Below are 16,794 nucleotides of genomic sequence, written 5' to 3'. Positions count from 1 at the left end.
GCCTAGCAGTCTTCACATTGTAGTGTGAAACGTTACCTTTTCTATGTTTAGGTATGTTCATATACACAAAAACTGACCACTGTGTTCCAACTGCCTACAGTATTCAGGACAGTAATGCTGTATAGTTGTCGCCTAGGAGCAGCAGGCTGTACCATGTCACCAAGGTCTGTAGTAGGTTCTACCTTCTAGGTCTGTGCAAGTACACTCTAGGACTTTCACAAAATGAAGAAATCACTTAATCTGTTTCTCAGAATTAACCCCGTTGTTTAGTGACACAGGACTGTATTTATATATGCCATTTACATTGTATTAGTAATCTACAAATAATCTAGGGATGATTTAAAGTATATGAGAGGATGTCCGTAGGTTATATGCAAAGACAACACCATTTTATATAAACACCTTAAGCATCTGTGTTTTGGTACCTGTGGGGGATGTTTTCTGAAGCCAATCCCCCAGATACTGAGGGATGACTCTATTTTAAAGAATTTTAAAGAGCCGTAATTAATATGTTCTATTAGTCCTTATGTGGCTTGGGTAAAGGTGCTTGAAATCGTGATTTGTGAAGACAGAGTACATAATAGCTGAAGGAAATAATTTTATATTTTATTTGTCTATATGAATGTAGAAAAAAGTTTATATAACAATTTTATAGACATATTAAAGGAGTTTTTTAAAAAAGCACATGATGGCCAGGCTCAGTGGCTCACACCTGTAATCCCAGCAATGTGGGAGGCGAAGCAACTGGAACACCTGAGGTCGGGAGGTTGAGACCACCTTAGTCAACATGTCGAAATCCCATCTCTACTGAAAATACAAACATTAACTGGGTGTGGTGGTGGGCACCAGTAATCCCAGTGACTCCAGAGGCTGAGGCAGGAGAATCATTTGAGCCCAGGAGGCAGAGGTTGCAGTGAGCCAAGATCGCACCACTGTACTTCATCCTTGGCGACAGAGCGAGACTCCATCTCAACAACAACAAAAAGCACATGACAACAAACCTTTGGGTTAAGGGATTAAATACGAACACAATTTGTTCCCTTTTCTGGTTGAATAGATGTTATTTGATGTGTTCGTTGCTCCTAGTGAGACCGTCAGATATTGCTTAGGTAGACCAGGGGCCGGAAAACGATGGTTGGACCCTGGAAACAAGTCATCTCCTGGATTTGAATGGCTCACAAGCCAAGGATAGTTGTCACTTTTTTAAATGTTTGAAAAAAGTAAAAGAAGAATATTTTATGATGTGAAAATCACATAAAATTAAAATTTCAGGGCCTGTAAATTAACCTTCCCTGGACATGGCCACGTCTTCTGTCTAGGTACTCTCTGTAGCTGCTTTTGCACTGCTTAGTTGTGATGGAGACCCTGCAGACTCCAGGGCTCAAAATACTTCCTTTCTGGCCCTTTCCTGAAAAAGTTGGTCAGCTCCTGATAGAGACCCTAGACGATGCTGAAAAGTACAGTTATTGACTAAATCATTGATGGGAATTAACCCTTTAATCAACAATAGGTTAACAGGTTAAAAGTAGTTGGCTGGTATTGTAACTATGGGATCTCTATATAGGATATCGATTTAGTATTGGAAACTTTGAAATCATTTCCTGAAAGTAGAGGAACGTAGCTCCTATAAATAAGCTGGCTGAACTCTGGAATGCTCTCTCTCTCTCTCTCTCTCTCTCTCTCTTTCTTTTTAAATAGAGATGGGGTCTTACCATGTTGGCCAGGCTGGTCTTGAACTCCTGGGTTCAAGTGATCTTCCCACCTCAGCTTCCCAAAGTGCTGGCATTACAGACGCGAGCCACCAAGCCCAGCCTAGAATGCATTTTCTTTTGGTTTGGAAGAAGCATAAAGAGGACAAATTAAAGGTGTTACCTGGAGAGGAAAGAGCACAGGCTCTGGCATCAGTGGGTCCAGGTTTGAAACTCTATTCCTTTTCTGACCTGCTGTGTAGCCTTGGCCGGGTGACTCTACCTCTCGAACCTGTTTCCTCTGTAAAATGGCAATTAGGAACTCCCGCCACATGGGATTGTTTCAAAGACTAAATGGAATGATGTGTAGGAAGCATCTGGTGCAGTGCTTGACATGTAAATGGTGTGCAATAAATGTGCAAGGACAAAGATGTCATGGTGGTGCTTAGTCAAATTTATTCCTTTCATAATCATGCTACATATTACCGGCATGTACTATATCCAAGCCTGTTCTGAACTCCCTTATACTCAATCCAATGAAGCAGGAACTGTAAATATCCTCCCCCCCACTTTTTTTTTTTTTTAACAGATAAGGACCCATAAGGAATGTTCCCAAGATCACACAGCCAGTAGATGGTGAAGTAAAAACTAACCCAGGAGGCCAATTCCCATATACTACCGGAATGACTGTGTGCTGGCATTTTTCATATTTGACTACTCACGCTTAGAACAATGAAATCTCTCCTTTTAATTAAATATGTTCTAAAGTGGTATCTCTCGTGAGCCATGTGGCAATTTCAATTTATTTGTGTTCTCATTCAGAGTAAGTCTCTGAAGTGACTCAAGGTTACATCTGACTACCGCAAACTTTGAATAATCATGATTTTGAAAGCGATGTCTCTGAGAACATTGTGTGCTCATTAGGGTGTTTTTAGACATCCCATTCAGCTGGAGGCCTTACTCTTGAGGATTGTATTCTGCAGAGACCCCAGAGAACCTTCTGTCCATATAAAAAGTGTGGACTCATTTCCCCTATTTAGTTTTTCTTAGAAATTTTTCTCTTGCTGACTCACACAATCAAAATGCTTTTTAATTACTGCAGCGTCATCTCTTCTGAGCATTGCTGTTCCACTCATGATTACTATTTAATAGTGCTCTTCCCAGATACTTCCTGAGGCCTGAAGGTAGCAGTCAGGACATAAATACATTTGTATTTGACATGGCTTACTTTGTCAAAGAAGAGTTCGTCTCTTTTATTTCTTGTACGGCCTAGACAAATATGCTTTAACTATTGTAGTTAAGCAAATCTAGCACTTTTATTGGTTTTATATGTTAACAAATTCCCTCCCCAAAAGTATAGTTGAAAGTAGGCCTAAAATACAAAACTGGCAAAGTAAATACCAGGGCAATTCTTGGATTGCAAATCCATCACTGGTTGATAATGATGATGCAATTCATGGTCATTGAGATGTATATTGGTATAATGTAAACTTAAAAAAAAAACGTTTTCCTTTAAGGGTTCTCTTCTTTTGGAGGAAGACAATGAGAAATTTCTAAGTGTGAGGGGGACCACTCGCTTACTTGTGCACAATGTGGCCCTGGAAGATGCGGGCTATTACCGCTGTGTCCTGACATTTGCCCATGAAGGCCAGCAATACAACATCACTAGGAGTATTGAGCTACGCATCAAGAGTAAGTACTTGCCATGGAGGCACCGATCTATCCCGGTTCAGTAACAAGCACGCAGAGAACAAATGAGGCTGCATGTAGAATTCCTTGCAGGTCTTTGGAATAAAGGATGAGGGAAAACAGATCCGTCAACTCTCCTGAAGCATCAGGTTAATAAGACACGTATGATATTTTGAAAGGTATCAATCAGGGTGTTATTTGGAGGAAAGGTGAATGAACTGGGCAGGTTATAGGGGCAAGATGAAAGCTAAAACACACCACGCGAGAGGGCCAAATAGTGGCTTCCTTTGAAGGTCCCCTTGGAAAATCTTCTGCGGAAGCTTTGCACCTGCAGGGATAGAGTTCCCCGTATGCCATAACTTTATGTATAATTCTAGGACACTAAGATTTTTATTGGGTATTCTAACCAGAAGTCTATGCCTTGCATGTCCAGCGGAAATCACTTTTTATTTGTTTCCCCTAAGGCGGATCTAGCTGCCCTGAATAGCAATATTTCAAATAGAGCTACCATTGACTGAAATGAATTACGTTTGAAATGGTGCTGTGAACAGTATTGGCTAGTGGTTCACATTTGTTCAACATTTACTCCATCCCCACTGTGTGCTGGACATGGAGCCAGGTGTGACCACGTGTAAATCCTGGACTTTGTCTTGGAGAGCGGGCCACTTTGTTTGTTTGTTTGTTTGTTTTTGTTTTTGTTTTTGAGACGGAGTTTCGCTTTTGTTACCCAGGCTGGAGTGCAATGGCGCGATCTCGGCTCACCGCAACCTCTGCCTCCTGGGTTCAGGCAATTCTCCTGCCTCAGCCTCCTGAGTAGCTGAGATTACAGGCACGCGCCACCACTCCCAGCTAATGTTTTGTTTTTTTAGTAGAGACGTGATTTCACCATGTTGACCAGGATGGTCTCGATCTCTTGACCTCGTGATCCACCCGCCTCTGCCTCCCAAAGTGCTGGCATTACAGGCGTGAGCCACCGCACCCGGCCTGTTTTTTATAGTGAATAACGAACACAACTAGGATCTTTTAAGAGGATTTCAGAGAGCTTTGAAGATGCACTAAGTTTAAAAATCGGTCTATGAGAGCAAAAGAAATATTTTTCTCACAGAGAGTGCAGAGATTCAGCTTCCCCGCGTTCTTTCATGGACGGAAGTGTCCCGATTGTGTTTGTTGCACAGTCCTGCGAGGATTCGTTCATACCAGCTCCCTGTTCCCGGACAGGCCAGTGCCTGAGCCTTTCGGTGGACCCGCACAGTCCTGTCCCTGCGATACCGCACAGGAACACTAGGGGGCAGCCGCCCCACATACCTTCCCGGGATCTCAGTGGCTGCATCACCTGGGTACTCAACAGACGTGCAAATCTCGGGTCCCGTGCAGACCTACTGATTGAAACTGGGGCTGGGGGCTGCCATTTGTGTCTCACAAGCCCCTACCTTAAGGGTGCTGGGGACCCTTAAGTCTAGGAAGCACTGAGGTGCTGGGGGCTTCTTTCTATCCCTGGATGCCCCAGCTCCACAGGGCCGCACGTGACTTGGAGGGGAGGAAAAGGCGTCTGGCTTTGGTGGAGAAGCTGGTTGCCCCTCGGGCTGTCCTGCGATACTGTGTAATGTGCACCCATGTCAGGATTTCAAAATGCTGTTTACTGCAAATGAGGATGACGAGGCTGGTGGTGGAGACGACTCACAGCCCTCACCCCCAGGTGTCCTTTCTGCTCATTTCAGTTGCCTCGTTTCTTTACGTTGGCTCTAATCCTTTGGAGATCCACTTCTGCCTCTCCGAAGAGTTTCTCTCTTCAATTAACAAGACCTCCCTGGCCGAGGCCAAGTGACACATTAGCCTTCCGAACAGGCTGTTCTCCAGCCCTGTGCCTTTTCTAGAAGAAGTGAATCCAGTATTTTGTGGCAGGCACTTTGGAGAGGTGGAGAAGGTATTTTAGGACAGACTGAGTTTCGGGGAAAATCTATCTCGTGGACTTCGTAAATGTGACTCTTAAGATTGTGTTCAGGAAGTCTGGGAGGGGAATGGTTAATTGTTTATCACAGAGCAAGGAGCAAAGACCTTCTGTCAGCGGAATGTGTGTTTAGCTGTGGCCTCTTCCAGTAATCTCTCTGCTGGGAAAGGCATTGGCTGAGGATGCTCGATTTTATAGAGAGCCTGTTTCCTTTGCCAGACAAAGGCTGACTCTCATAATGACTGGTCATACTGGAAAGGATAACCCAGTTAATTAGCCAAACAATGGGGCTTAACTACAGCTTCAAATGAAGGCTTTCCTAACGGAATCTCTTTTCCTTACATCTTTCTCAGAAAAACAAGAGGAGACCATTCCTGTGATTATTTCCCCCCTCAGGACCATATCGGCTTCTCTGGGTAAGGCTGGAAAGGACCATGCAATCCATGCCCCTGTGTAGGTGCCCGGTATCCCAGTGCAGGGGGCTTGGGACCCTCGTGTCTGCTGACCGTACCTGCCCCTTGGTGCAATGCTTGGGTGGAGACCTTAGCACCTCATTGTGTGAGGCTGGAATAACAAATGTGAGGGGATATTTCCCTTTGGCCAGTTTGATTAGAAATGGCATAATCTGAAAACAGGTATACTTTGCTTCATGCAGAGCTTACCTGCAAAAATCTGAATGTGAAAATCTGAACGTTCTGGCAGCATTTATTAACTGCATGAGAAGATAAACAGCATGAAGCCCAGGCATAGCCAGCACCCTCGGTGCATTTAAAATAATTCATATCACCAAAACCTGGCTGGCTCTCTGTGTCTCTCTAAGGCTCCGTTTGCAAAGCAGGCTCAGCAGTGATGAGTTTCTTGTTGCCGGAAGAGCTGGTAAGCTGGTTGAATGGTGCTATGAAAATGACCAGTGGGGCTTTCACTTTTCACGCCATGTGGTGCAGTGCATCTTGGCCAGCACAGGTCCACGCTAGTGGCCAGTGAGGGTATGTGAGTGTGCTGTACTAACAGCCTTCTGATGCTAGTGGTGGGAAGGAATTGATGTTTATTGAGCATGTACTGTGTCCAGTGGGATCTCATTCAATCTCAGCATAGACCATAGACCCTGTAGGAGGTTTTATTTCTTAAATTTTTCACAGGGAAAAAGTTTCCCGGGGCATCATGATGGCTCAGTGGAGGCCAGAAGGCCACCCTCAGAGTCAGGCTGGAGTTCAGATTCAGGTCTGTGTACCTATAAAGCCTGCACCCTTTTATGTGTTTGCTTCTGGGTAATGGTTTTTAGGTCTGATACTCATTTATGAAACCCTGGCTGCAGAGTCTTTTTAAAAACAATTTATTTGCTTTTTCCTTTTGTTTAGTTTTGGTTTAAATTTTAAATTTGAATTGGAGGCCATAGAGGAGGAGGGCGTTTGTGCAGTTGCTGGGACTGCTGGCTGGCACTCGGGTTGCCACTGCTACAGTGCAGTCCCCATAGCTGCAGCTCTGGGAGCGACCGCCTGGACATCTGGGGCAGCGGGCACACTGGGTGATGCCTACTGGAGCCCCCATGTTCTTGCTCCCTTCTCAGCCAAGTTCCCATGCCCAGTTCCCAATCAGTTGCTTTGAATGTACTGGAGTGGGTGATGGGGCCACATGGCACCAATTAATAGGTGGTTATGGCTGAGGAAGATCTTTGAGGTCATGGGAGTGGCACAGGATGGAGGAGATATAGCATTCTGAACCCATGGTGGAGACAGTGCACGAAAAGACATGCCACAGGGAGGCATATCACCCACGAGGAAAAAACGAGTGAGAAGGATTTCTTCTTTTCCTTCGACTCTTCTTTGGTGAATGAAAAAGAAAAATAATTTCCTATGATTGAGGCAGGGGACCCAGTACATCACACTGCACAACTGCAGAGCATACTGTCTACAGAAAATACGGAGTTTTTAAGAAGGGTTGATCCTTAGTCAGAGCCGTCTGGGAATGGACAGTTTCGAGGAGAATCATTAGAGCCAAGACCAGCCTCAGGGAAAGAGACAGACTCCACACACAATCTGGATTTTCTGAGGTAATCGAAGTAAGTGGCCACGACTTGAATTCAGAATGTCCCCTGGGAGCTCAGGGGCCTTGGTGAAGGCGTTGGACTTCAGGTGCCTCTTGGTTTTCGCCTGCCGTGAAGACCAGGTGTAGGAACTGGAGGCTCGTTGTGAATAGTAAAGGTCTATGTGAACAGAATCATTTGAGAAAACTAAATTTTCTTGTAAGGAAAGAATTGGCTGGTGAGGGGTGTTTGAGAAGCCGAGGAGGGACTCAGGGCTCCGGTTTGCTGATGGGTGGGAGGGGCTGGTTCTGTGCTTGATGTGGTGCGCCTTGCCGTCCGCAGGGTCAAGACTGACAATCCCGTGTAAGGTGTTTCTGGGAACCGGCACACCCTCAACCACCTTGCTGTGGTGGACGGCCAATGACACCCACGTAGAGAGCGCCTACCAGGGAGGCCGCGTCACCGAGGGACCGCGCCAGTAAGTGGGCCAGGGTCTTCTGTTGTGAGACCTCTGTGGGTTTTGCGCTTCGTTTTGGAGATAGTTATCACTATGACCCACATACCACATTAAAAGTACCTTTTTTTGATTCCAAACTGTTGAACGTTTAGGATTTAAAAAATGATGTTTTGCTAAAAATTATCTTGAGAACCAAGCTTTCTCTGTAAGTACTTAACATTTGAGTTGCAGTTGACATGTTGGTATTGATACTGCATTTTGTAGCTGTTTAATTAAACATTGACCGTTGATTTTTGCAAGTTAAAACTATTTTGGAGTTAGTACCTTTCCATTTTACACTCTGCAACCTGACTGTCAAACATTTTCAGAAACCCTTAAAAGGACCCTGAGACCCAGCCACAGTTATCTATAGTGCCTCTTCTAGTTCTCAGGGAACTGTGGGCTGCCACACTCTCTAAGCAAAGGCTAATAATAAAAGAAAGAAAGAAAGAATTGAGTTCTCATAAGCAGTGATCCCTAGAAAATCTCTTCTCACTCTGAGACTAGAACAATCAGACTTCATAAATGGGAACTCTTTGCCTATGAGGGAGACCATTCAACATTCCAAATTGGAAAGCATTTTAAAAATTACAGTTTTGATATTTGAATTAGCCTGAGCTTTTACTTGCCGAATGGTTGTGTTTTTTTGAAGGACTTATCACAAAAGATGTTTCTGGATGTAATTTAGTGGATGAAAACTATGTGTGGTTAGCACAATCATGTGCTTGCAAGTTCTCGTTGTGAAAGACTTGGCCACAACTAAATGCCCATCTCAGCTTACTCATACGATCCATTTACTTAAAGGAACCTGTGTTCTCCCTAAAAATAAAACAAAAATATTCCTAGTGGATCCACCCATCCATGCTTTTATTCATGCTAATAGATAGTAGTGAGGTGTCTCCACATTCCTCTAACACTATGAATGGCGGCCCTCCTGGCCAGAACCATTCCCCTGAACTGCCTGCAGGTTTCCAGAGTGAGTCAGCAGTAGAGATGAGAGGAGGAGGCACCTCTGAGGGCTGGAGTCCTGGAAAGTCCCTGCCCTTCAATATGCAAGTGATTTAATGGTGAGAGAGTCAAGTTTCCTCAGACTAGACGTTTCTGTTCCCACGACTGGTTTTCATTGTTCATTAAGGGAATTAAAGATGAACTTCCCCGTTATCTAACCCTGTAGTGTAACGAGTGTTTGATTCCAGTGACCGCCATCTTCAGTGACATTCAGGCCTTCAGGAACAGGCTTAGAAACTGTCCCAAATGAATAACAAGCGTGGTGGCAAGTGCTCCTAACTTTATGAAACTTTGAAACAATAAAAGCACAGTGGGTACTTCTAATGGAAAGCATTTGGATGTCTATGTGGTAAAGGAGAAGCTTGCTTTTGATGCATCATATTTAAGTGAATGTTTTGTAACTCAGGGAATATTCAGAAAATAATGAGAACTACATTGAAGTGCCACTGATTTTTGATCCTGTTACAAGAGAGGATTTGAACACGGATTTTAAATGTGTTGTCCGTAATACCCTGGGTTTTCAGACGCTACGCACCACAGTCAAAGAAGGTATGTATGTATTTTGGGGTGCACTAAAGGAGAATATAACATGTTGAATATTCCATGGATACTAGACAAACCTGCTCATTCTTCACATGATTCCATAGAAATTCCCTTGCATTGCCTGCTAGTGGAGAGCTGAAAAGAAACCTCCCATTTTTAAAAGATTTTTGATAGGGTGGAGGCTGGACTTTGGGACATTATGCTCAAATGAAAAATTTAAATAGCAAGATGACTTTTGGAAAACATGAAATGGTTCTACAGTAAACTTCGAAATACTCTGTCTGCATGTGGCTCCGTCTTGGGTCATTGATCACCTGTGTTCGCATGACCTTTAGGGGAGGGTGGATTGTTCTTTATCTTGAAGATGAGAAACTTCATCTCTAAGAGCTGGGGATTGGGAGCTACCCAGGGTTCAGGGCAGCTCTACAGTCAAAGTCATTATATGACAGGAAATAGGTACAAGACCGCAGTCAATCAACCCAGTGTTCATTGAAGGACATTTTAAAAGAAGAGGAAGAAAACCCACATGATCACTTTTGATTAACTTGATTTCATGCCAGTGTTTAATTGTTGAGCGGGAGGAAGAGGTGCCTTGAATGTAGTCTCTGTTGACAGCCCGAAGCTGGCGGCAGGCAAGCCAAAGTGATTCCCAACTGAAATCTCAGTGATGCCTTCTTGGGCAATCTTACAGCAATAACACAAATACAAACTGCTCCACGTCTCCATGTTTTGCTGGGGAGGCAGCCACAGACACAGTGTAAACTGGAAAGCCAATGATGTGTTCCAGCCTCAGGGCAGGGAATGGCACCCAGGTCGCTTCCTCCAGCTGTGCTCTGTGCACCGGCAGCCTCACACTCAGCTGAGCCACTGGTCACAAACGTGGATCTCCACCTTGTCAGATTCTCCTAGGGAGAGGCTGAAGCCCGCGGACTCAACTCCTTTCACAGTAAAGTGTGTGAACTAGGGCACACATGTGAAGGGTGGTGTTTCAGATAATTTCCGGACAAGCGGGCTGGGAGAGAGATGGTGGTTGTATGCATTTAGAAATGAAGGATCCCACAAAAATCAGAATGTACCCTCCAGGGGTTAGATTAGTGAACCCCAAGGCACCTGTGGTTTGTCTGGCCCTGATTTTAAAGGCTGGGAGCCTTCAAAATTTTCCATACCATGAGCACCCTGCATGTGGTTGGCCACGACTGATCTGGGGAGCAGAGGCTGAAACCCTTTCAACAAGATTCAGAGGTAGATTCAAACAGCTGCCTAGAAAATTAGAGCTGAACCTACTTCTAACCTCTGTGGGATTTTAAGATGCGAGAATCCTCTGGAGCAACAGGCCGAGGTTGTGTTGATTCCTGGATAACTAAACAGACTGTGGCGAATAATAGCTTTAAAATGCAGATTTCTGGTCTCATCAACAGTGTGTCTGGTAGCATTCTGTTCTCACATTTGCTTTTTACCTTCTTATTCAACATCTCTTCCTGTATTTCCATAACACAGAGAAACATAAAATAGCTGGACCCAAGCAATTCTGTTGGCCCCTACGGCTCCATTATTCAAACTTTATTTTTCTTTGCTACTTTCTTTGATCCTCCTGACACCCATGCTCATTGGAAAAGGGCAGATTGTTCCTGGCTCTGTCACTGTTGGCAACTGAGATGTAAACAGACAGCATCTTAAACCCACAGTGTTTCACTGTCGGAACAAGTTAAACCCTCTGCACTTGGCCACTTACCCTATGAGGTTTCTAACAGATGCCCTATCTCGCTTGTTTCTCTAATGCCACAGACATCATTCTCAAATAGCCTCCATCTTGGTGTGAGGGACGTGCTTTCTGGAAGTCAATGCACGTTTATCAAGAAAAGCAAACTCCAGTTTCTTTTTTGTCTGTACACCTGCATTGCCCTGTCCTCCCGTGCAGTGAGAGACTGTTCAGCCCCTGACGTGACTCTGTTCTTCCCACAGCCTCCTCCACAGTCTCCTGGGGCATTGTGCTGGCCCCGCTTTCACTGGCCTTCTTGGTTTTGGGGGGATTATGGATGCACAGACGGTGCAAACACGGAACTGGAAAAGCAGATGGTCTGACTGCGCTACGGCCTCGCATCATGACTTTCAATCCTATCCCAAGTAAAATAAACGGAATGAAATAATTCAAACACAAACTCCGTATGTCCTCTCCTATGGAAGTGGCTGTGTCTTTTTGAGGGACTCTGTTCTTTGCCTCAGTTGTCTACCAGAGGTGCTGCATTTATAGTGGATTTGTAGTAAAGGAATAAAATCTTACATTCTGTTTGTTTGTTTGTTTTTTCTAAAAATGAATGACAGGAGTGACTGTGCCTGTGAGTGGGTGTGACTCTGCTACTTGTGACCTATTTAACAGAATGAGGTCCCCTTAGGCCTGCATGGGAGTGGAAAACATCTACATGAGTTTGACATTCATTCAACATAAACATATTGTGAGTCTATTTTGACTAGACTCTATGGGAGGTGCTGTAGATACAGTGATGGTTAACACCTAGTTTGCCTTTCAGGAAGCTGGATGTTCATTTTGAGGCTGAAAGGGCTTTCCAAAAAATAGCAACTAAAATCTCGTGGATTGTTAGAAAAAGACACACATTAGAATGTATTAGTGAACTGAGAATTAGACCCAACTTTATAACAACAAGTTTGAAAACAGAAGGAAGGGCATTGAGATAATTGTAGACAAATTGAAAAAAATGTAACAGAGCCTCTTTCATATCACATACCAAAAATAAAATCCAGAGAGATAAATGAGTTCCATTTAAAAAACAAAACAAAACAAAACAAACACCTGCAATGGCAGGAAAATCAGCACGGCTGGCGACTCTGCCTTTCAGGTCTCTGTTCAAATGTGACCTTCCCAGAGGCCTTTCTAAAGTGGCGCCTCCTTCCTTCCTCTCTGTCCCTCACCCTGCTTTGTATCATTGCAGCTTTTATCAATAGATTTGCTTCTTTTCAATTTGTGTTTCCCACCCAAATGGAAGATCCATGAGGGCAAGAGATTATTTTGGTCCTAGTTGTATTCCCAGTACCTCAAAGCAGGCATTGAATAAATATTTGTAGAAGAAATGAAGATGGGATGAACTCTCTCTTGTTCATTACCAATAGACTTGCAGGAGTAAAAGTGAGTAGACTTAATTACATTATAATTTCTACACAATAAAATAACGAAAGCCAGGTTTAGATGAAATTGTGCCTGACAAGTTCAAGGAATTAATAACTATCACATAAAGTTGTAGAAAAGGCATGTATCTTAGCCTGTCTGGGCTGCTGCAACCAAATACCGTAACTTGGGTGGCTTGTAAATGGCAGAAATGTGTTTCTCACAGTTTTGGAGGTTGAGAAGTCCCACATCAAGGTGGCAGCAGATTTGGTGTCTGGTGAGGGCAGCAGATTGGTGTCTGGCTCATAGATGGCTGTCCTCATGACTTACCCACCTCCCAAGTGCCACAGCTCCTAATACCATATTATAGTGGGGGTTAGGGTTTCAACATATGAATTTTGGGAGGACAGAAACATTGGATCTATAGTAGCGTCATCACCCTAACATGAAAAAATGTGATTAGGGGATTGCAGAAGAGACACACTTAAAGGAACTCATGGAAAAGTGACACTTTCAGTAAGAACCAGGGGATGTAAATTAGAGCAAATCTGAGATACCAGTGCACTTGCACACGATCAAGTGTTTTAACAGGTTTTATGAAACACTTCTCACAACCATTATTCCATTTATAATTTGGTAATGGGAAGAAGAAAGGCAACATGAACGAAGTCATTTGGGTACTGGGACCAACTTGCATCTTCTTGCAAGAGCCCAGGATGTGCATACCTTCTTGGCTCTGTTCAGTGATGTCCTGTTGGTAGCTTATAATTGGTGGCCATTGTGGAGCATTTACACCACAGAAATTGGCAGTTGCCACAAATCAGCACTCTCCTCTCCAGCATATCACAATGAGGTTTGAGAGATGCTCAGTAATGCTATTCCTGGGAATTTAGCTTAGAAAATAATTAAATTAAATAAAATCATTAGATATATAAAATAATTTAATAAAACTTTTTACCCTGATGATGAAAAATTATATAGCAATTATCAATTATAATGATAAATATTTTAATGACCAAATTATCAAGATTGTGAGACTTAAATATTTACAATATTAAGGAAATTTTTTTTTTTTTTTTTTTTTTTTTTTTGAGACAGAGTCTCACTCTGTCACCAGGCATCAGGCTGCAGAGCAGTGGCATGACCTTGGCTTACTGCAACCTCTGCCTCCTGGGTTCAAGCAATTCTGCCTCAGCCTCCCAAGTAGCTGGGACTACAGGCACGTGCCACCATGCCCAGCTAATTTATAAATTACTTTGTACAATTTTTATGGTTACAATACTGACAGTTGTTTGCATCTAAACAAGGAGAAAACTTAAAAACATGGACTTTGAAGACAGACTTTGTAAGTTCAAGTTCAAGCACTGCCACAGAGTGCCTCTGTGATCTTGGGCAAATCCTTTAATCTCAAAGTACATCAATTTTCTCATCTGAAAAATAGAAATAATCACGTTAATTAACTTAGCTATTTCGCTATATTTTATATTTCCATTTTTTCTATTTTTCTACTTCAACTATAGTAACTATTTAATAAGCAAAACATAGGAGGGATAGACAGAAATAAAAATGGTTATACTTAAGACTATGTGCTGACAAACTACAGCCTGTGGGCCGAATGCAGGCTGCCCTCTGTTTCTGTGAATGAAGACTGTTAGGAAACAGCCTTCCCTGTTTGTTTGCAGATTATCTTTGGCTGCTTTTGCTCTTTGAAGATAGAGTTGAATAGTTGAGACAGCAAAACCTAGAATATTTACCTTCTGGTCAATTACAGGAAAAGTTTGCCAACCCCTGGTTTAGGTGAAGGAGGTTTTGGGCAGTTTTTGACCTTCACTTTTCTATTTTCCTATTGTCATCTCCTCTTCTCTTCTTCTCCTGTTCTCTAAGCATTCAGGGAGGGAGAAGTATGGAGGGGCTGGGAGAGGCCTTTGAACACCTTGTTAGAGTTTAATGATGAAAGGAGAGGAGAGCGAGGTTTGAGAAGAAGGATTTGGTGAGGACGCTGCACAGGAGGCTTTGGGTGCTTCTGACTTTTCTTTATCTTCAGGCTTGGGGCCACACAGCTTGCACCTCTCTTCCTCCCTTGGCCTTTTTCAGTGCTCTTTGGAGTCACCCAGTTTAGAGTCTGGCAGCTTCAGCAATGACCCAGAAAATGAGCTGACTGCAGCCAGAGGAGAACCACCACCGGCTTTCAGACTCTGCTGTGACCTCACAGGTTATGCATTTCCTCCCCTCTGCGATTTCAGAAGTGTAGGGTCACGCTGGCAGAAAAGATGTGAGATGATCAGGAAGTTTGGAGGGCTGGGTTTATGCTAATATTAAAGAATAAGCATGATATTTGCATTGCTACATTAAAAAAAAGGTTATTATCTAAGTGGCAAACTAAATTTTTTATGGGTGATGTCTGAGATTTGCTTCAAAATTATCCAGTGGTGTGTGGCAGAATAGATGAAATAAGATTGGCCAAACGTTAGTAATTGTTGACCCTGGTGACTGCTGCATCTTGCTTCCCTATATCATTCTCTCTACTTTTGTATATGTTTGAAAACGTCCATAATAAAGAGTAAAATACAGCGCAGAAACAACTCAATACCTGCTAGACAGGAGAGTGAGCGGCTTTTATGAGTGGTAAACAACATGAAACAATATTGATGAATCTTGGATATATATTACTGAATAAGTTTCAGAAACATTTTTTAGAATGATGTCCTTTTATATGAAGTGAAAAACAACTGAAATTAATATGCTCTCTCTCGTATATGTGAAAGCATATATACTCACACAAGTTTAAAATGTAGTTTTTGTTATATATATGCTCTTAAATATAAATGTGTGTGTGTGTGTGTGTGTGTGTGTGTGTGTGTGTGTGTGTTTGGATAGTGATCACATCAGCCTTGGGATGGGTTAGGAAAACATAAGCTTCATTAAGTTCTGGATCTCATGTTGGATAGTAGATTATTATTGTTTAATTTATTATTAAACAAACAGATTTAAAAAAAAAAACCAAGCTATTCAGGGACCAGTGAAGAATCTGTGTCTTGAACTCAGGATTATGACTAACCTAATTCTGAGTCCCTGAATCCAAACTGAACACACAAACAGATGGCCAAATGAAACAAAGTGGTTTCTTTTCTTAAAGTGGCCGATCTCCTCTATCTTATATGAATTCTATTGTTTTAACTTTCTGAAGGTGATTTCTTTCACCTCCAACCCTACAAAAGCTGAGGAAGGGGGTAGTAAATAGTGTTTGGAGACCTCACACTTCTATGCACTGCCCACAGGGAAAACACACATCTTATGTAATAAGTGCCACTTCCTCAGGAACTAAGGATGTGAGCAGACATCAACAACAGAAGCCAAGAATAATGTATGCACTAAAAACTAAATGTGATCTGTCAAGTATTTAGAATGCTATGAGAATATATAGGGACTCTTCTACAGAAAGGGCAGGATGTGTGTTTCTTGTAAGTTTCTCAAGGCAGGAGCCTTCTCGCTCCTTGATGCAGCCCAGCACCCGGCACTGTGTCTTGCTGTGGCTTAGGCGTTTAAGTGTCTGTGTGATGCAGCGTGTATTACTTGGATTTTTCCAGCCTGTGTGAGCAAGTGGGTCCCATCAGTGGAACTCAGCTAAGTTTCTCTGCTCCTGTCTCTACACTCAGCTCTCATTGGTTTTTTCCATGACGTCCTGCTAATAGTTCACTTGGTCACACAAAGGTCCCTCGTGTTTTGTGGTTGTTTTCCTGCTCTTGTGGTCCTCACCCATTGGCATCTTTGCCTATGCCACCTTTCAGGGCTACTCGTGACTGCTACTGGGCTCCAAGAAGGCACTGCCACCCACAGATGGCACTGCTTGGGGATGCCTGTGGATAAACCATCTAGAAGCCCCCTGGGCTGTAGCCTCTGCCAGCTTCGGTGCCTGGAGCCAGCCTGTGTACTCCTGGAATCTCCTCCTCCCTTGGCTCATGGGGTCAGCCAGTCCCCGAAGCAGGAGTGGTAGGCTAGAAGCCCCCTCCCACAGGGCTCAAGCACTGGCATGTTCTCCTTCTCCTGGCATGCCTGCAAAACCCACTTCCTCATTCTTCTTCAGACAAGCAAAGCAAACAAAGTCTCCTACAAAGAAACTCCAGAACCCACTGCCCAGTGGTTTTACAGAAATTGCCCTGACTACAGTTACCAGACCCCTGGTGGAGGCTGAGCTACTGGGGCCAGGAGCTACTACTCAGCCACCTGCCAGGATAAGGGGACAGAAATCTTTAGATAAAAAGGAGTGGGAGAAATAAA

At 43.4% G+C, this 16,794-nt stretch overlaps 1 protein-coding gene across 1 annotated transcript in view; it reads left to right on the top strand.

Moving 5' to 3' along the window:
* The window catches only part of IL1R2 (interleukin 1 receptor type 2), a 33,847-nt gene extending 22,165 nt beyond the window's left edge, over positions 1-11,682 (top strand). Inside the window, 6 exon segments of the mRNA XM_039478906.2 lie at positions 3,206-3,380; positions 5,679-5,741; positions 7,691-7,826; positions 9,259-9,401; positions 11,358-11,489; positions 11,492-11,682. Of these exon segments, the coding sequence (XP_039334840.1) occupies positions 3,206-3,380; positions 5,679-5,741; positions 7,691-7,826; positions 9,259-9,401; positions 11,358-11,489; positions 11,492-11,523 (681 nt within the window). The 3' untranslated portion in view covers positions 11,524-11,682.
* Positions 11,683-16,794: the final 5,112 nt, after the last annotated feature.

This window comes from Saimiri boliviensis, chromosome 1 (assembly GCF_048565385.1).
Source record: "Saimiri boliviensis isolate mSaiBol1 chromosome 1, mSaiBol1.pri, whole genome shotgun sequence".
In the NCBI taxonomy this organism is placed as follows: Eukaryota; Metazoa; Chordata; class Mammalia; order Primates; family Cebidae; genus Saimiri; species Saimiri boliviensis.
Note: the sequence above shows the minus strand (reverse complement) of the source record. Positions and strands in the feature narration are given on the sequence as shown.